This window comes from Nansenia antarctica, assembly GCF_963989245.1.
Source record: "Nansenia antarctica genome assembly, chromosome: 12".
NCBI lineage: Eukaryota > Metazoa > Chordata > Actinopteri > Argentiniformes > Microstomatidae > Nansenia > Nansenia antarctica.
The window spans coordinates 15,191,678-15,212,436 of NC_137682.1; the positions used below are offsets into that span (position 1 = coordinate 15,191,678).

At 41.6% G+C, this 20,759-nt stretch overlaps 1 protein-coding gene across 1 annotated transcript; it reads left to right on the top strand.

Moving 5' to 3' along the window:
• Positions 1–1,779: 1,779 nt before the first annotated feature.
• On the top strand, positions 1,780–7,223 carry LOC308169085 (annexin A13-like; the record flags this gene model as incomplete). The annotated part of the gene is made up of 11 exons (XM_080543725.1): positions 1,780–1,794; positions 2,624–2,699; positions 3,322–3,416; positions 3,657–3,827; positions 3,945–3,978; positions 4,217–4,296; positions 5,007–5,075; positions 5,931–6,032; positions 6,509–6,584; positions 6,903–7,015; positions 7,104–7,223. 11 exons carry the CDS (start codon positions 1,780–1,782, stop codon positions 7,221–7,223), a joined length of 951 nt encoding a protein of 316 aa, XP_080399851.1.
• Between the last annotated feature and the right edge of the window lie 13,536 nt (positions 7,224–20,759).

Consider the following 20,759-nt stretch of genomic DNA (forward strand, 5'->3'; position numbering starts at 1 on the left):
GTTTACATTGTAAGGTAACAGGTTAACATCAGCTACAGGTTTTTGTGCAATTTAGTCAAAGATGTCAGTCAATGGGGAACACTATTTCTTCTGTATCCTACACTAATGCTACTGTGACTTCTGCATGACAGTAAACATGCCCAATGCCTCACTGCCCTTTACAAATCCTGGTCTTTTAGACTGTTATGAACTTTGTTAAATTAACCTGTACCCTGACCACTATATTGTATCCTTGTTATGCTTTAAATAACAAGCTGTTGCATCCACATGGGAATATTTGAATTCTACATTTATATTGTGTTCTGTTGTAATCGCATGTACATAATTACCTCCTCCTTAAACTGCAATAAATATTTATATAAAACTAAATTTCCTTTTTTGCTGTTATTTGATGGGTTTGATGAAGAGAGGCTGCAACTGTGCGGCCTTGGTTTGTTTGTGTATCTCAACCAAAACAGGTGAAAAAGTACTGTATGCCAGGCTTATACTGTGCATTGCACAGGACGCCACTACCATCTAGTGGGGACAAAATCAACAAATGACCCAGTCATAGAGGTAGTAGTAATATACTGTATATTTTACCGTGTATGCTTATCTTGCCAAATTACATCAAAAGATTGTAATGATGCTCATTACCTACTGTATGTTAGATGTTACCTTAATGGTTTTCCTTTTGAGATTATATGCGCAACAGGTTTGCTAAGACTAATAGGCAGACTACTGTTAGGTTAAGACTAATAGGCAGACTACTGTTAGGTTAAGACTAATAGGCAGACTGCTGTTTGTGAAAGTATTTTTTTCTGCAACCCAGATATATAACTTAGGCACAACCTAATCAATAGTACTAGCCACTAATCACATGTGCACACAAGCCTCAACAATATATATCTACAAATAGATATCTACAGTATAGATTAAGATGCCAGGCATTCATTGAATAAATAGATGCAAGGTTCCTGGATGTGGTCTATATATAGATCCAAATGCGTGAAGAAGAGAAGAAAGAAATACCTTATTGTTACATGATATTACAAGAGGCATTGTGCTACATGCTCTGGTCAGTGGTAGGGCAAAGCTGAATACATAGTGCAACTGTGGGCAGTCATTCTGTTTTGAGACAATTAACAACAGAAGCTTTGTCTTTCATGATATGACAATATATCATAACTATGGATAAAGACAGACTGACTGACTTGAGAATTCAACAAAATGTTTGACCTTTGTGTGCAATCTATTGAATGTAAAAAAAAAAAAAGTACACTGTACTTTTTGTAATGATTGAAATTATAGGACTAACATCATGGTAAACATCTGATTATGTATACTATGCAATCTCATGTGTGTTCCGATAGTTTTTGCAGTTGTGACATCTAAAGCATTATTTTTAATTGTAGTACGGTAACTTGAAGCTCTGCTCTGTAGTAGTACCTGAGCAAGATACATCAACAAAGAAGTACATTTTCATGGTTCTGGCTATTTAATTTCCATTTCAAAATAGGCGTATTCTATCTGTTGATATGATTGGAATATATGTATTATTATTTCATCAATTAAATGAACTGTGATGAATGACGATCTCAAAATCAGATCAATAGATCAATGCTTTCCTTAGGGTTAAAATTAATAATTAAGCAATATTGTTAACCAATGGTGACGTCAGCTATGCAGTAGGGGATCGGGCAGTGTCATGCGCGTGCAGAACGAACCTTCGGGAGGAGAACCGGCCGGGTAGCAACAGTGCGAATCACATCTTGACGCTGGACTAAAAACAGTCGCAGTATGGGCAACATACAAGTAAGTGGCAGTTTGACAACATTTTGATAACTGCAATATGCACTTTTAATAAAGACGTGCACGTATAGCCTATAAACAAATGTGCAACGCTTTATCATTTGCAGCATTCATGTTGTATTGCCTTAAAAGATTTGGAACAAATGACGTAATTACAAAGTCACAAGTGTCGCAATGTATTCATACCAGCTGTTTCATTCGAATTTTCGAAAGATATACAAAGTTTGACCCTGATTTGTGTGAATTCGATTGTAATGATTAAATATGCGACTTTTCAATTGTGTGTCATTAAGTTAATTTGATGTATAATTAAGTTCACTTAGTGTATTATTTCACTGTAATTTCATGAATCTGATTAAAATATCAATGTATTACTTTAGGGCAGCAGCCCAACATTTTCCAAATATGTGGCTCATGACATTGTGGAGGGGGCAGTTTCTCTGTGGAATCTTTCAGAAACCTCTGCTCTCTGTGATCAATAAGACTGCATTGTCTTCGGGGAGGGTGGGCGAGGAAGGGTGGCTGATGCCGCGCATCTCTAGGCTATGCAGGGCCCCATGACTCTGCAGGGCCCCATGACTCAGCTACAGCTTTCCTGGACTGGGAACAGTCGAACAGAGGAACATGTTTTATAGGAGGACTGTTATGCAGACATGTATTTCCTTGCATGTACAGTATATGTTAGAGTGTAGCCTACAATAAAGAGCATAGGCTTCTTGTCAGAATGAGCAAATCATATATTCATATGGTCATATTTTATTTATCATTTACATTTATTACAGTTCCATTTGCATTAGTGTCCTAGTTTTTGATATTTCTGTCCGTTCTATAGCCAACCATTATCCCATATGAGGACTTCGATGTTGTGGCTGATATCAAGGCCATTCGCACAGCCTGCAAAGGTTTGGGTAAGTTTAGAGGTCCTCAAAGTGCCATATTCCATGTTTGTAGTATAGTCTTATTACATTCACTCCATAGCACTTTAAGAATTTCCCATAGAGTGAAATGCACAGGGCAGATTTTTGGTCATATTTCTTAATACTTACATCATATGAGGAGTCATGTTGTATATCATTGTAATCAGTTAATCAGTCAGATATTACAGAACATTAATATATCCGTTGCTAATTAGTTACATGTAAAATAATTTCTGGCACACTTTTGTCATGTTTGTGTTCTCTACACCGCTACAACATTTCTGACCAGTCTCACTGCACCATTAATGAATTCAGATATGGCCATTCAAAATGGGTGTGGTCAACTAAAGCAGGATCTTTAAAATGGCCGCCAGGGGGGTATAAGAGCAAATCTGTGATGGCCCTATAGCTCATACTGATTAACCACTTAATTGTTTTGATCTTTCTATACTTCCCTTCTCATCCATACATCCTCTCTTTCACCTATCCATTTATCCATCCAATCAACCAGCCAAAATAACACTTTGCAAGCCCTCAAGGTTTCTTCTGGAATTGACTTTTTCTAGTTTCTAATAATGTTTTCTAAAGTCTCATTATGTATTATTCTCTACAGGAACAGATGAGAAGGACATCATTGATGTCCTGGCCAATCGTTCCTCAGCTCAGCGTTTAGAAATCAAACAAGCTTACTTTGAGAAGTATGATGACGTAAGTCGCTTATTCATCATGCATTTATCATCTGTAGAGTATTGACTTAAACAGTAGGGTGTGATTATGAAGGAGTTGACGTTACCACAGTATTAACACCGTTTAGTTACAGTCAAGTGTTGAGACTTAACGGGATGAGCTTGTTGCTGTCTTGTGTGTATTTCCCTTTGGAGGGACTGTAGCTCACTGTCCTCACACACCCAAGACCCAAACTCACACAGCTTATCTGTATCTATTCAGGAGCTGGGGGCGGTCTTGAAGAGCGAGTTGTCGGGTAGTTTTGAGAATGCCATGGTGGCCCTGTTGGATCCTCCAAACATTTACTATGCCAAGGAGCTGAGGAGGGCCATGAAAGGGGCGGGCACTGACGAGGCTGTTCTGGTAGAGATCCTGTGCACCAGCAACAATCAGGTCTGTCATCAGGAAACCGCTAACTAATGGAGCCCCTCCTTCCTAAACTTCTATATGTTTGTTTTCATTATGAAAAGGACTAGGCCTCATGTTTTTTTCCTTTCTTGTTTCCCACAGGATATCTTGAATTACAAGGAAGCATATGCTCAGGGTAAGGGTTTTCATTCATGAATACACTTTTAATAGTATGGTCTCTCACACCCACACAGGAGGAGACTTGTATTGGTAATGTCCTTGGTGCGTCAAGGATGAATCACTCTAGAATTACTGGTGGAGATTAGGACATCAATTCACAGATTCCTTTCAGTGTCAAACTCTAGATAACTCACAATTATGAATGGTATCATGCAGGAATGTAGAATCCTGTAAATGTTTACATTTTCCTCCAGTGAATGAGAATGGCTTGGAGGCTGACATTGAGGATGACACCAGTGGTGATGTGAGGAACCTTCTGATCTCTCTACTGCAGGTAAATGATTTATTCTGATATGTATATATTGTGAAAACACATTTGTGACAGCAGCTTGTGAAAGGCGGGAACAGGTCATTATTGAAAATCAATGACACACTCGCTAGTCAGGCCAAAACATTGCAATGCAATGAATTCAGTGAGTAATCCCCTAGGTAGGTAGTAGTGGGGATTACTCACCGAATCCATTGCATTGCAGTATTTTGGCTTGACTAGTGAGTGTGTCATTGATTTTCAACAATGTTGAAATTTACGCAACGTTTACTAGTTCTCAGCTTTTATTTGATGGTATCAGTCTGATGCTCAGTCACATCATTTGTGCAGGTATAAGAGAGCTGTCAATGTCTAGTATTGATTCTAGGCTTCACGTTTGCTTTTGGAGTCTGCTAGAAGGATCAAAGTGGTCACAATAAATGCCAATGAAGTCTTTATTACATTGAAAGATCTGAAAAACCTCATTAATCTGCACATAGCCAAAACACTCACGTTCACAAATACCATCAAATAAAAGCTGAGAATCTCATAGTAGTTGTTTGGAGTGTAGAGCCAAAAGAAGAAAAAAAATTCTTCACTACCATTATTTCCATTACTAATGCAGGGCTGTATGTACGATGAAAACCTACCTTGTGACTCTTGCTATCAGCTATCAGTACCAAGTTTGTTGTTGTTGATTAGATCTCTCTCTCTCTCTCTGCCTTTTTTTCTGATAGGCTAGCAGAGATGAGGGTTACGAGGTGGACGAGGGATTGGCTGAGCAGGATGCCACAGCTCTGTTTGAGGTGAGATCTCACCTCATCTTGCTCATTCCTGTGTGACAGACAACTGATCATATCGGAATACCTGAAATGCTATTTCACCATGCCCTCAAGTTAAGATAAATCGGCTTGTGAGGAGTTTACGCTCAGGCCAATAGCTGAAGCTGATGACTCTCTCGTCTCATTAACAATGCATGTGAACATTAGACATGGATGGTAAACTCTCACGATTATTTTGTGCTGTTTTAACAGAAAATGAGAATAGAGTATCAACAAAATAATCAACATTACATTTCAGAAGCAACATATGACTGTAAGTTTTAACCATACGTTTTAATGTGCATCAAGGACAACACGGGAGAACGTTGCCCGCGACGGGCCTAACGCAAAACTCAAAGAATAATGTGGTCCCTCTCCTTAAATATCATTCCCAACAAAGCACAAGGTGTGAGATGCATTACAATGGCGAAGGAATTGAAAAATGCTGAGGGTGTGACTCCAGGATGTCCGCCAACCTCATTAATCTGCAAATATTTATACACATTGGTGAGGGTGTGACTTCTTCAGGATGTCTGCCAGGCTCATTCAACTGCAAATTGTTATACACATTAAATTCAAGGCTGACGCTCAAAATCCCTCTACAATGTCATCACTGAACCTGAACGGCACAATGTCATCACTGAACGTCTTATGAAGTCAAATAATATGATCCAGGTCAGAAATAACAATACAATGTCATTATTATAAATATAATAGATATCGGAAAAGGTCACGTGGGAGGATTTGAGCGATATGGACATACAATACTGTATACAGAAACAATGACTGCTGATGTATGATGAAAAGGTTTTGTATTCTAATCTCTATTATCGTTGTAAGGCAGGAGAGGGCCGGTTCGGGACGGACGAGTCTACCTTCAGCTACGTTCTGTCACACAGGAACTATCTACAACTTCAGGCCACCTTCAAGATCTATGAGACGGTACGGTAGGCCTACAACTACCATATGAGGCTCATGAAAGAGACCAGACTTCTATAGATGTCTGCTATCAAATCAAATCAAATCAAATCAAATTTTATTTGTATAGCGCATTTCTTACAAGATGCAACTCAATGCGCTTCACATAATAAACATTCTCAGTCAATCAATCAATCAATCAATCAATACTGACAGAGCCGCAAGCAGGCAAAAGTAAAAACCTGTACACTATGTAGCCAGGAAAATTCCCTTGCAGCCCTCTACACATAGAGCGACTACTAGCCAGTTTGCCTACCAGCACCCAGCGGTGGGCCCCCTATAGCTCTGAGCTGAACATATGAAATTCTGCATTCTGTAAACAGTAGTTAAGTGACTGGGAGAATAAAAAATAATGTTTCTCTGTACTGTACAAGTTGGAAATGTTTTGTACACAAGTGTACTGTATGGTAAAAGTTCAAGTTGTTCTTTTTTATTCACAGCTTTCTGGAACAGATATCCTGGACACCATTGACAATGAGGCCACTGGGACCTTAAAGGAGTGTTACATCACACTGGGTATTTAATCACCTTAAAGGAGTGTTACATCACACTGGGTATTTAATCACCTTAAAGGAGGAGTGTTACATCACACTGGGTATTTAAATCACGTGACATCAGTCTGATCATTCCAGATTAGTTTGGCTTTGTCAAAGAGTGCTACTTCACACTACCTATTGTACATGAAGGGGTACAAGGATGTGATGCTGCCCCTTGGTGTGTGTGTGTGTGTGTGTGTGTGTGTGTGTGTGTGTGTGTGTGTGTGTGTGTGTGTGTGCGTGTGTGTGTGTGTGTGTCTGTATGTGTGTGTGTGTGTCTCTCTCTCTCTCTCAATAGTGAGGTGTGCCAAAAACCTTCAACTCTACTATGCCCGCCGCCTAAACGCTGCCATGAAAGGAGTGGGAACGGATGAAGACACACTCATCCGCATCATTGTTGGGCGTTCTGAGGTATGGCTGTGAATAGGAACAGCTCGTATACAGTGGGATGACAATCCAGTGTGTTCATAAGATTAGTGAACATGTTGTGTTCCAACAGATTGACCTAGAGACCGTTAAGGATATGTACCTGGAGAAGTACGACGTTCCTCTGAAAGACGCCTTAGACACAGACTGTGGAGGAGACTTCAAGCGCCTTCTATTGGAGATTCTGCACTAATGCTTCTGTCTTCTACTGTTCCCTCTCCCTCTTCCCCTTCCTTTCCCACTTACACAGACAGTACTCTCTACAGCACGGACCAAAAAAAACAACAACTACACAGTTGTATGTCTCTGACACAGACTATAAGCTAATTTTACAACCTGTTTTGTCAGTGACAGAAAAACTGCCGGTAAAACTAACACTGAATAGTATGTCTAACTGTTATGCCAAAGCCTGTTATGTCACTCTCATGACAGCATCATTGACAGCAGGTATGGCACTAAATTGAGCTACTGAGATTGAACTTACACATAGCCAGTTGTTTAATTTGAGTAGGTCATTGAAATAATTTTCCTTTTACATTTTGATTCTTATCTGTGCCTTATCTGTTCTAGTAAATAATATCCGACGATTTTAGCAAGTAATGTGCACAGTCAATTTAATTTTTCTCTGTGATATGTGAGTATTTAACACTTAATCAGCCATGAGGGGTAATTTGACCTGTGAGTAAAAAATGTGCGTTCTACCACCCAGTATCCTTACATTTTCAAAATCACATCAGGATAAGCTAGTATAAAGCTATTTTGCAGTTTTTCTGTATAGGAAGCAGGCTAATTTACAAGTGGCCAACTAGTGGTCGTTGTGTGTAAATAGCAGTTTAGGATTATAAAGAGGGGCGAGCTCTTTTAGTAGGTAAAAAGGCACGGCTGTTCTAGTGTTAATCATACAGCCAAATCCATTGCAACTTCGACTACTACAATAGCCCCAAGACAGGAGTTGCTTAAAAATGCTTTAAGAATTCCTAAGCAAACATTTCTGGTTTACTGCTCTCATATCATATTTAAATACCTTGTATACCTTATTCTGTTCAATAATTTATTGACTATTTCTTTTCTTTATTTGTTACTTTTGTTTTCTTTTGTCTGTCCTTGTTATAAGCTGATAATGACATGTTGGTTTTAGCGTCACCTTAACTGTATTTTCCACAAAGATGCCTTGAGCAAGATATGCAATCCTTTCTTTCTGCTGCAACACTTACCACTCAAGTGCCGAATAATCAGATTTTAGCTCCGATTTTAAATTACAGATGAAAACATAATCACATAATAACTCAAGTGAATCCATTAGAGACCTACTGTCGTATATCTGTTTTTAGAATTTCTATCCCGATTTTCAAATATTTTCAAAAAACAGTTGGCTGATGTGAATCCATTTGGGTCAGCTTTTTAATCACAGCCTTAAAACTGCCTTCTCTCACATACTGGACTATGGAAACTCAATAGACATAAACAACAATCATAATATCTATTTGACATAATAAGCTAGCATTGCACTCATATCACCTTCATGGGCAAGTAATATAATGGCTTTTAGTGAGCAATATATGAGAAGTGCATTAAGATGAATGAATGAAGGATGAATTCCAAAGCAGGAGAAAGAATCGAACAATTACTATGAGGGTAAAGTACAAATTGCCAGCTTGTATTCAATGGTATTTTGTACAGAAATGACAACATGTACATAGTCCCGCTATTTCAGGGCCAACAGTAATGGGACAGATTAATATTCATGTCCAGATTAAGCACTCGTATTTTGTGTTTGGTCGACAATCTTTGCATGCAATAACTGCCTCAAGTCTGCAACCCATTGACCCCACCAGATCCTGGGTAACTTCTCTGGTGATCCTCTGCCAGGCCTGTACTGCAGCCGTCTTCAGTTGTTGTCAGTTGTGTCAGTTGTGTTTTGAGGACCTTTTGCCTAAAATCCTATCAGGAAATGAAATGCATGTTCAATTGGATTTACATATGAAGATTGACTTGGTCAGTCAATAGCTTTCCACTTTCTGGAGGCTTTTTAGATTTTTTTTATCAAACTAAAGGGTAACCTGACCATCTTTTTTGAGACTAGTGGTTTGCACCTTGCAGTGAACCCTCACATTCATTCATTTTCTTTTTCATTTTTATGATGTTCCAGTTTCAGTTTTTTTTTCTCCAGATCTTTCAGCATAGTAATGGCTTCCTTGACTTCATTGACAACTCTTTGGTCCTCATGTTGACAGACATCAATAGTAGACTCCCAAGACAAACACAAAGCCTAGGATCAACGCTAGACTTTGACAGCCTGCACAAATGATGTAATGGAATACACATGATTAACCAGAAAGCCCAGTCAAGCCAATTGTCCCATTACCTTTGGTGCGCTGAAATAGGGAGACTATGTATACAAAGTATTGTCATTTCTAAATGGTAAAACCAATATGTACACCAATAACAAGAAATAAAAGCTGCTTCACCTGTGTAGGACAAAGTAAATAAAGGCAGCTATGATAATTAATGTCCCTCTAAAATAGTAGCTTACATCATTTACTATATTAACTATTAGAAAACAGTAACATTATATTAGGAGTAAGTATGACTTGTGTTGTCTGTATACAGTATGTAGATCAAAATATCTGGTTAAAACACTAAATCATGGCAACCAAGTTATTGGTTAGCAAACGATTTGTGATCTATGTAATCGTATAACAATAAAACATAACTATATTTAACCAAAAATATGCATGTTCCTGTGTCCTTTCACATCTCTTGTCCTCCAGGTTTTTCATGCCTACAAGTATCTATATTATTGATGGCAGACACTTCATCAACTGTACATTGTATGGAATTGTTCCATTGAGTATGTTCTTTTCAATAACATGTTTAAATTGAGAGCTAAACGATGGAAGTCAGCCTCATTATTGACTTGTGATATCCATTTGCACCTCTAGATGGCGCTGTCTCTCTATCCGTACCGTGGTGATGGAGCCTCAACCTCAGGAACAATTTTTTCTGGGATGAATGTTACTGTAGCCTCTGCTGCATTGATCAGATTCAGCTTAATTGGGCTGACATTTTAGCTACTTCCTTTTATACAGTGTGTTTGTGGCCCTGTATTAATCATAAACAATAACAGTACCAGTACATTTATCCCTTCAGAAGCTATTAAATATCCAATCATACATACACTGTACAGTATATCAATGGTACTATAGCACTGCAAAATGCAATTGTTCATTTGTTGTGCAAAATGCAATTGTTCATTTGTTGTGCAAAATGCAATTGTTTATCAGTTATGGTACTGTTCAATCTACATTCTGTATTGGCTTTATCAATAGTTTGACTGCATCTGTGACCTGAGTATCTTCAAAAGCATTGAGATGACTATGGCAAGGAAGTACTATTGATAATGTAAAAGGATCCTCTTTCTTAATGTTGAGTGAACAAAAATGAAAATACAAAAGCTGTATTGGGCACATCATTTGGAAATGTGCCTTTATCTGCAGTCATTGACATGACAGATAGCCTTGACAACAAAACATCAGGAGTTCAGGAGAACTTGACCTCACTAGGATGTAGATAAAATAAGATCAAAGGAAATATTTAACATGCCTCTGCTGACTGCCGGTAAATCGAGCAATTGTCTTGAGGAATAGGCAGACAGAATTAACATTGAAGCTGAAGAGAAGCTTGAAGCTTTCCTCCTAAACAACACAGAACTGCTTCCAGATGCTGCACCAAACACCATAGTGGACCAATTCTTCCACAGGGGTAACAGTAGTGTGTGCACACACACTCTCTCTCTCTCTCTCTCTCTCTCTCTCTCTCTCTCTCTCTCTCTCTCTCTCTCTCTCTCTCTCTCTCTCTCTTGATAAAGGGCTAAAACAGATCAACTCTAGTTGTGGTTGTACTGGTCTTCTCCCTGTAACATGTGCAGACCACACCATCCGCCTCACTCATCGGCCTCGGCCTCTTGGCAGCCTCTGTGACTCCTGTAGAGTGGTGTGCATGTATTGCACACGTGTGTTACATAGGTTGATGAAATTCCATTCAATATGTTCTCTCTATGCTGTTAACAACAAATGTGTGATGTATGTATGATGTATGGTTCCCTATAGACAAATTCCAGCTTTGAGAAAGAAGCGTAACTCTTTAGATATTTGATTCGTGTAAGATCTTACACCTCACTTTTTCTGTCTAGTAAATAAAATAGCCTTTGCAGAAAACAAAGTTGTTCAAAATTAGCCTCCTATTTTGAACAGACCATTCTCTGTAAGTAGCGGTCAAGGCAGTTCACGACCCAAAATGGCAAAACACAAAACTGAAAGTCAATTTTAATATTATTAGATTTTTGTTCCTCTTTGTTAAACATCTACAGTGCTGCTAGCTCAGATGGCTCTCCATCTGTGATACATTAGTCAAACAGGAGGCTGGCTGGATCCTCTGAGGCCAGCTCTAGGTAAGAGTTCTTAGGGTTTAGCTCGGCTATAACTCATGACTTGTCAAAAACACAGTGTGGAGTGGTTTCCATTTGTCCCCTAATATGCTTTGTTCCTGTCTTGTAGGTCTTACAAAATATGTTTTGACAGTAGTTATTCCTGCTCATGGGACAGCAATTAGCCAAGGCTAGTCAATATGCACTGTTAAAAGAAAGTGTTGCCACCAATTTAAAGCATTCAAAATATGCTGGTGTTTGCAAAACATACACAAAGTACTGAAACACATTTTTGTGAAGGTTTAGGGAACCTTCTCTTATTTAGGATGTAACACCTATCATGAGATTTGAACCATGGCATCAAGAGTTTTGAACTGCCGCTAAACTAATCTAGAGCTGTTTGAGCACCCAATTTTTTCAAATCACTTCATGTGCACAATTAGAACAACACTTTTTTAATTTATTTTTTATCTCCAACACAGGCTTCCCTCTGAAGTTTCCAAACACTTTTTTTAAATGTAGATACACTCCCCATCAGGAGTCCCTGGGGGGTATTCTATCAAAGTCGTAAAGGAAAATCCAGTCTTATTTTGATATGTCTAGCTAATTTCAGTGACAGTTCCGTTCCCTGAATGTGGCTTAAAGATAATCGCTGCTGAGTAACCATGGCAATATACCTCAGAGCTAACTTGGTTCGTACCAGGGGGGTATTCCATCAACGTCGCGACAATCCAGACTCCACTAATTTTAGTGAGAGTCCGTCGCCTGAATGTGGCTTAAAGGAATCCCTCTTCAATATCCAAGGTCATTTATACCTCAGAACTAACCTGGTCCGTACCAGGCTAACTGTCAAGTTTAATTTAGCTGTGCCTCAACATTTTCCAACAAGCAAAAACAAAATCCCAAAAGACAGTTCCGTCAACTGTCTTCGTGATTGCATCACTTTTGTGATGTCTGCATTCGGAAACATTAGGTCAGACCTTTTATTCACAATGTGACAAAGCATGAATTTACGTCTTTACTGAAGTTCCAAAGAACGTATTAAGGAAAATAAACAAGTTAAGAAAATTACCTCCAGGTGACCTATTCTGGACAACACCTGGTTCACTAAATCCAGAGTGGATGATTTCCAGATGATTTTCTTGTCAGTTTCTCCCCTTGCTACTGTAGCTACATGCGTGTTTATGTTTGGCAGGAAAAAAGGAAGACACTCTGTAGTAACTCTTAACTTTAGATTTTTAAACCTTCGCTGCCTAAGCCGAGCAGTGTTCAGAATGAGCATAGCGAAATTGACGCCTCGGGAACACTAGCTTTCTCCACCTGCCACCCAGTTGACATTAAAAGTTCATTGACTGCCAAGCAGCTATCACAGCCTTAATGCACAGAAAGTGCAGCAACAGAGCTACAAATGCCTTTTATTGCGTTCGATATATATAAAAAAACAAATATACATTTTATTACAGCTCACTTTAGGTGAACAACAATAATTAATTGTAAAGCGCTTTGGAATAAGGCGCTATATAAGTGCAGTCCATTACCATTACCCATACAAGACAAAAAAACAGACAAATGTGTGCATAGAATTTCTACAAAAAACACTCAAATAATAAAAACTGTCGAAATAAAAACTGCCCTTTTAATGGGTTTATAAATGGTTTATAAAGGAATTATATAAACTATTAAACATTGGTTTACAGTATAATAAAGAAGTACTGAGAGTTAGCTGCTTAAAGAACATACGACAAAGCTACAATAATCAACCAAAGCAGGCTTTTCTAAACATGATTAACAACATTTTTATCTATGCTTAAGTTGCTGGATATTACTGGCCTGTGAATTATAGGATACATGTGTCTGCACACGATAGTAGCTACTATCTAAGCATATGTGCATGCATGTATCAGACAATAGGAACTGGCAGAGGGCTACAAAAGGTTGGCGAGCGAGCATATAACCAAGTTCAAGTAATACCTTACAATTTACCCTTACCCTAACTATTCATTATTGAAGAGATGCTACCGGATTTGTGTATCATTTCAGCCACTAGCCACAGGTCCCAATAGACAGAAATACTGTCAACAATTGTTTATTTTTTGCTAAATTTTGTTGGTCTTAAACTGAGGACTCTGTGGTGTAATGAGATAAGAAATCGATTAAGATTATGTCATGACCCATACAGTCAACACTTAAGCCAACAATGGATGGTGACAAAAATCCTGTAGCATCTCTTTAATGCCTTAACCCTAATCCTTTCCATAAGCATTCAAGTTAATGCCTTATTCTGCCTAACCACCACTTAAGTTGGAGTACAATGTGATTGCATTGCTAAACATTTTTAGCAGTGCTTTCATGGAATCGTACAGATTTCATGTTACAGTAACGTGCACATGAGCATGTCATGGTGACCGTGTATAATTACTACATGCACATTTGCCATGAAACTGTGATATTGTTGATACAAAAAAAGTTAAGTGTACAAAAAAACAAGCTTTACACAAGTGTGGTATTGTTCTTTCCGTCCATCTGTTCATCATGCTGCCACCCACAGTACCGAGACGCCACTCCCTGCCTGATGGCTGACCTGGTTGATACGTCCGCGCACACAGTCCAATGTGAAAAACACTGCTGTTCCGTTGTGAACCTGGAAGGATGCCCGCAGCCCCACGCTGACCCACTCGCTACCCTCTGGCATCTGACCCCCAACCTGCTGGGCCACAGGCTCTGGCTTACCTCCCTCCACTGCCCCCTCGCTTCTACGCATGAGCAGGGTGACCTTCACCAGGTTGCAGGAGTGGATCAACTTCAGGTCCAGGGCCAGGCTAGCAGTTCCACTCTCCCTAAAGACAAAATAACGATCCGATTGACCATTTCCAGATAGCCCAACCTGCGGCACCTGGGGGCTGACCTGGCGGAAGTGCAGGGGCTTGTTGCGAACAGCCCCGGAGGGTAAGCCTGTCTGGGACACAGAGGCCGAGAGGGCTGAGGAGATAGCTGCAGGCACCCACACCAGGCTGAGGCCGCTGATCCCACTCTCGTCGCCAAAATAGCGCATATTGCATTGGGCCGGAGAGAGGATCTCAAGGCCCAGGATATCACCAGGACTGACCTCGGCAGCCGACGACAGGGAGATGGAGGTGTCGCGGTAGTGTACGCCAGACTTGAAGGCACGCGCTAGCTCCACGCTACTTCCGTTGCGGTTAAGGTAGGCCAGCAGATGGAAGCCCTCGCTCACGCACGCCTGGCCCATGGAGTAGAGCGCCTGCTGGAACACAAAACGCACTGTACCGCCTTCGGCGAATCGAACGCCACGCCCGTCATGAGTCAGCCCCACCACGTAAGGGTCAGAGCTGGACGTGGTCTTGAAGGCAGGCCGATAGTTGGTGTGATAGTGCGCCGAAGTGACCGCTTGTGCCGTCATGGCGACAGCTCCCGTGTCGTGGGAAAGCCAGAGTAGGCTGAGGGGGGGGGCTGAGGGGTCATGGAGATGCAGGCCATCACTGACGTAGTTGCAGTGCTGGCTGCCACTCCTGAGGAGCAGGGAGAGCGTATGGCCAGGGGCCACCTCTGCCACCCCACTGACACTTATGCTCTGAAGTGACTTCCCTTCCCGCTGCTCCACTCTTACCCCACTGAGGTCACGGCCCTCGCTGGCGTTAAGTCGCAGACCCACCTGGACAAAACTACGGCAGCCGTGGCTCAGGGCGAGGTTTTCATCAGCCCACAATAAGCCGTGTTGTCGGAGCACTAAATGGCCATCTTCAGCCGAGACCAGAGCGTCTTCCCTGCCCTGGATGTAAAGCTGCATGCTGGGGGAAGCAGGGTCGGGGGCGTGGCCTTTGGAAGGGGGCAGGTTCACATCTCCAGCCCAGGAGAGTGACAGCCTGCTGTAGGTGGTGGTGGTGGTGGTGGTGGTGGGGACGGAACAAACGGTGTCGGTTGTGAATGAGCAGGGTGTGGCCACGGGCTCCGCCTCGCACTCAGAACAGGCCTGACACTCCTCCATCTCTGCATTGTAGAAGTATATGTGTCCACACATGCCTGTGCTGGCCTCTCTCTCAGTCATCCCCTGACACCTGAACCCACCTGTTTGACACAAAATAGTATAGACACAAATAAACTATAGTATGTGGTGTGTTTCGTTTAAGACATGATTTTCTTCTGTGCATCTTCCACAGATGCATCATACTACCAAACAGAGGAATCCCTCCTTACCTGGGGTATTTAGACATTTTTGTTCGTCACCGCACAGGTTTGATATTTCAAGGCACTCATCTCTGTCCTGGAACACAAAATGTGGCTTAAGTGATTGTGTTTTTTAGTATACAGTATGTGTTATTTTTTCCCCCCTGGCCTTTCATATTTCCCATTATTTTAACATTATTTGAAATAGGAAGAATGAGAGGGAAACAGCAAAGAGGGGTCGCAGAACAGAATATCTGGACCCAGGGAAAGAACCTGGGTCGCTATGAGGATCATACGTGTTCAGAATGGTTGTGTTATATATTACAGCTGTATAACTGTAATATTATTCTACTCTCACCTGGCATATCCTGTCTGCTTGGTTGGAGCACTGGGACACGAGGAAGAACCCTGGAGGACAGACGGTGCATCTCTCACACTGTGGTCGACCTTGCCTGTAGCTGCAGTACTCATCCGGGCCACAGCTCCCACATGCCAATAGGGGGCGCCCTACGTCCATCACACTGGCCTCCATATCTACCTTGTGCACAGCATAGGCCTGGGTGTGATGTGCCTTAGCCTGGCCTCTGAGGGTATCCAGATGGCTCTCTAGCTCCTCCTGCAGGCTATGGAAGGATACCTGCTTAATGCTCTCCAGAACCATGCCATACTGGGCCTTGACCTGCAACATAAACGATTCACAGATTGAGACATTATCAAACATGATCATATGTACTTCTACAATATAAATAGGGCTGGGTTCAAAAAATCGATTTCCCGATTCTGAATCGATCTTCATTAAATGAGCGATTTATCGATTCATAAATCCCGAGATCGATTTTTTTTTTTTTTTTTTTTTTTGCTTGCAGCTTCAACCCGCAACGAGATCTCGTGGCCAGATCTCGCGCTACAATAATTTATCATATCTCACGCAACGTGAGGTCTCAACACTAAAATCTAAAAACATGGCGATGGCAGGGACACTCAAGTCACCACCAGGCTTAAAGTCAGATGTCTGGGTGCATTTTGGATTTTAAAAATGTGACGATAGAGATGAGCTGGACAAAAGCAAAGTCATATGTAAATAAAAAGTACATTCATGTAACTGCTTTGGAGTCAATTCATTGATATGTTTAACAATGCTACATGTTATAGGGTTCCTTGAACCATTTATAGCATTAGTTCGGAGAATCTCTTTCATATTCAAGCAAAAAATGTATATTGTAACTAGATCGAATCGGAATCGAATCGAATCGAATCGAATCGTGAATCGAATCGAATCTGGAGCTGTGAATCGGAATCGAATCGTTTTGGGAAATCAGTGGCGATACCCAGCCCTAAATATAAAGGAATAACCAGTTTCCTGATTTACTCAGGGATGGTTTATACAGTGCCCTGCCTAAGTAATGGGACAGCAAAGCCTTCCTTTGGCTCTATACTCCAAAAGTATGGATTTGAAATGAAACATTTAGGCTACTATGAGGTTAAAGTATACATTGTAAGCTTTTATTGTATAAAGTATAGATTGTAAGCTCTTCTTACACTATTTCAGGGCAACAGAAATAGTGGGACAGATTCTTATAATGTCCAAATTAAACACTCATGTTTTGTCTTTGATCGACAATCCTGCACGCAATAACTGCCTGTCGTCTGTGACCCATTGAAATTAAAAGCATGTTCAATTGGACGTAGATCTGAAGATTGGCTTGGCTAGTCAAGAACATTCCACTTTTTGGCCCTGAAAAACTCCCTGTTCCAGACCACTGCAGGCTTTTTAGGTGCTTTTTAACAAACTGTAGGCTGACCATCCTTTTTGAGGGTAACTAGTGGTTTGCACCTTGCAGTCTCTATAGTTCGGCTGGTGACTTATTCTGCAGATGGTAGTCTCTGACACATTCACATCTACATCCAGAAGAGTGTTCCTAATTGGTGGGACAGTTGTTTCGGGTTTTCCTAATTATGGTGAGCAAGAGCATTCTTTTTATCCATTGTAGAAGTCTTCCTTGGACAACCAGTTCGCTTGTGATTGCTGACCTCACTAGTGCTTTTCTTCTTTTTTTTGCGATGTTGATCTTGCAGATAAAGGTTTTGGCTGTGTTTCTCATAGTTTCTATTTCCTTTTAAGGCCTAAAATGGCTTCCTTGACTTTCATTGACAACTCTTTGGTCATCATGTTGACAGACACCAATAGAAGACATTGACAGCTAGGGCTGGGGCGACTCGTCGATGTCATCGGCATAATCGATTACGCAAATACATCGATTTGCATAACGTGCGTCGGCGCAGCGCAAAGAAGTAAGATGGCTGCGCCCGGTCAAAGCATGGATTCACAATCTTCTAAACTTAAGTGTGGGAGTATTTTAGATAGAGACCCAGCAATGTGGTGCTCTGTAACCTCTGCAACACATGAAGCAAAAGCATCCCGGGTGCCAGATGTGTCCGGTTGCTGGAGGAACCAGGACGCCGGCAACACTGCACAGTTTAGCCAGACAATAGAGTGCATTATCCCGCTAATAAAATACAGTTCCAGTAATAACACTTTTTGACAGTCCTCTTATGCCTGCACAAATGATGTGACAGAATACACCTAACTAACCAGAAAACCTCTGTCAAACCAATTGTTCCATTACTTTTGGTGGCCTGAAATAGGGGGACTATGTATAAAAAAAAGTGTTGTAATTGCTAAATGGTGAAACCAATATGTATACAAATACCATCAAATAAAAGTTGATCATCTCTACTCACTATTTTATAGTCAGATGGTTTCTTACCCCGAAAAGTAGTCTATGGGACAGGAGAAACTGTAATCCATGGTTCAGATTGTTTAAAGCAGCAAGGCTTTGTTTGTTGGCCACCTTGGAACAGTTTGAAATCCCACACAACAACATCCTCCTTAAATAATAGAACCCTCCGAAATGGACTTGCAGTGCTGGACATTAGGTGTTTCTGCATGCACCGAAGAGGCAGCCACCAGAGACAGAGACAAACATCTGTCAGTAATAACATGTTGGTATGCAAATGAAGTGTCGGATAGGACAGTCTATTTTAGAAAGCGTTCCCTGATCGCTACAGATTAAACATAGTCATTACAAGCATTAGGAAGCTTGAATGGCACATACCGGACCTTTAATTAGCCACATGCTATTTTTCTCTCTTTTAGTGTATGCTTTTTAGGCTACCTTGGAGCCGATAACTGTATGCCCCATTTTAAAAAAACGTGTCAAATAAATTCATTAATTCAGTATAGTCACCGCAAAGTACTTTCAAGGTAAGGAACCATCTAACCAATGTCGGAATTGGGATGAACCATCCCTTTAAGATCTACACCAGACCTGATCCATCTGCTTGTATATACTCCTCTGCTGCTCCAGGATCTCTGCCTGCTGGCTGACCAGCGCTCCCTGCTGCTCGGTCAATAGGCGCTGCAAGTCCCTGATCTCCTCCTGCTGGCCTTGCAGAGCCTCCACTAGCTTCTCCTGGCCCTTAGCCAGACGCAGCTGCAGCACCAGGGCATCCTCTGAGGGCACCTCGTTGTTGCCTAGGAGGATGTGGAAAGATACACATGCTTATACATGAACGCATGCATGCCATGTACTCTCTCTCACATACACACACACACACACACACACACACACACACACACACACACACACACACACACACACACACACACACACAGCATTGACACACACTCCCACGCACGAACACAATGAACGTATACACACTGTGCGCACACGAACACCCACTGAGAGACCATTCATTGTCCTTTCTGATTGAGAAACTTGAGAAACCAAACATGATACTGTATTATTATATTTGGGGAATGCTGAAAAAGCTGGGAACTTCGTAATCCTGATTTATTCATGCATTTTAAGTAGGCTATGCGCATTAAACCAAGCACCAACAATCAAATGTCAAACTTTAGTCTCAAAATGTTATAACGTCGGGTTTCTTCTCTTAGTTTTGGCTTGAATCTTTTAAATCAGCCAATTAACCTGATTTAATGTCGCACGTCAACTGTATCCCCAGAGGCGATGCGCCGCGTTCCGATCCCAAGTCTGGAAACTCCCCGAGAAACTGAGCTGCTCTGTCCGTCATGTGAACCATGGGGGGCGGCCCGTTCTCCCCGGCAGGGGCACAGCTGTCGCCGACGCACAGTTGGGGCTTCAACTTTGGTCTCATCCTGAGTGGCAATTTACACTCGAACCCTTTGCATTCCCGCGTGACACTCTCGTCGTGTGCCGTCGGTTGCGGGGAAGCATGGCAATTCCCCCCCGTGCAATCAGGATGGTAAACCTCAGCGGTGACGGTTCCTGGGTTAGCCCTCTGTGCGCTGTCCGTGCCAGTGGCCGTACCTCCACGTTGTGGCTGAATAATTGTATACGGTACCGGCGCGCTCCTGGTGTGAATGTTGGCAGGCCTACGGACGTCTTGGTAAACGGGTTGGATCTGTGCTTGCCTGCCCTGGATCTGTGCTTGCTTGCCCTGGATCTGTGCTTGCCTGCCCTGTGTTGAAGGGTTTAAGTGCCGCTGCGATGCTGTGGCTGATGTGCGCCCCGGGCAATGAGGTCCGGAGCATTGTCTCATTGTCCAGTCCTCGGCAGTGAAACAGTGCGTTCCCCTACATATCTCCGCCACACTCTCAGCTGTGCCGACGAACGATGTTACACAAAACAAAAATAATGGAGTTATAAAAGCCATCTTCATAGCCTAAGATCCACGCGTAGAGGTAAATCGTCAATTCTACTGAAAACACTGAATCTTGGCCCACATCACACCATTTTACGCATCCACGTCGCCTGCCTGTAGTTCACCTTGTTCAAAACATTTCCCCAAGTAAAGATTAACCCCGAGCTCTCGTATGCACTTGAAGTGTCTGGAACTATTAAGAAAATGTGAATTCCTACTAGTACTCCTCTGCTGAGCTTAGTGAGCGGGTAGTTTCTGATGCTTTACCAGTTCTGGGGTCTACATGTGGCATTCCATGCGCTTAATTGGCAACAGGTTTCCTCTCGGGCTTAAATTAACCCATGGCTTTCCCGGACATACCACTGTGCCGAATTACTATTGTTGCCATTCATGTTGTGCATGTGGTAGATATTTCGAATATTTGATTCATAGTAT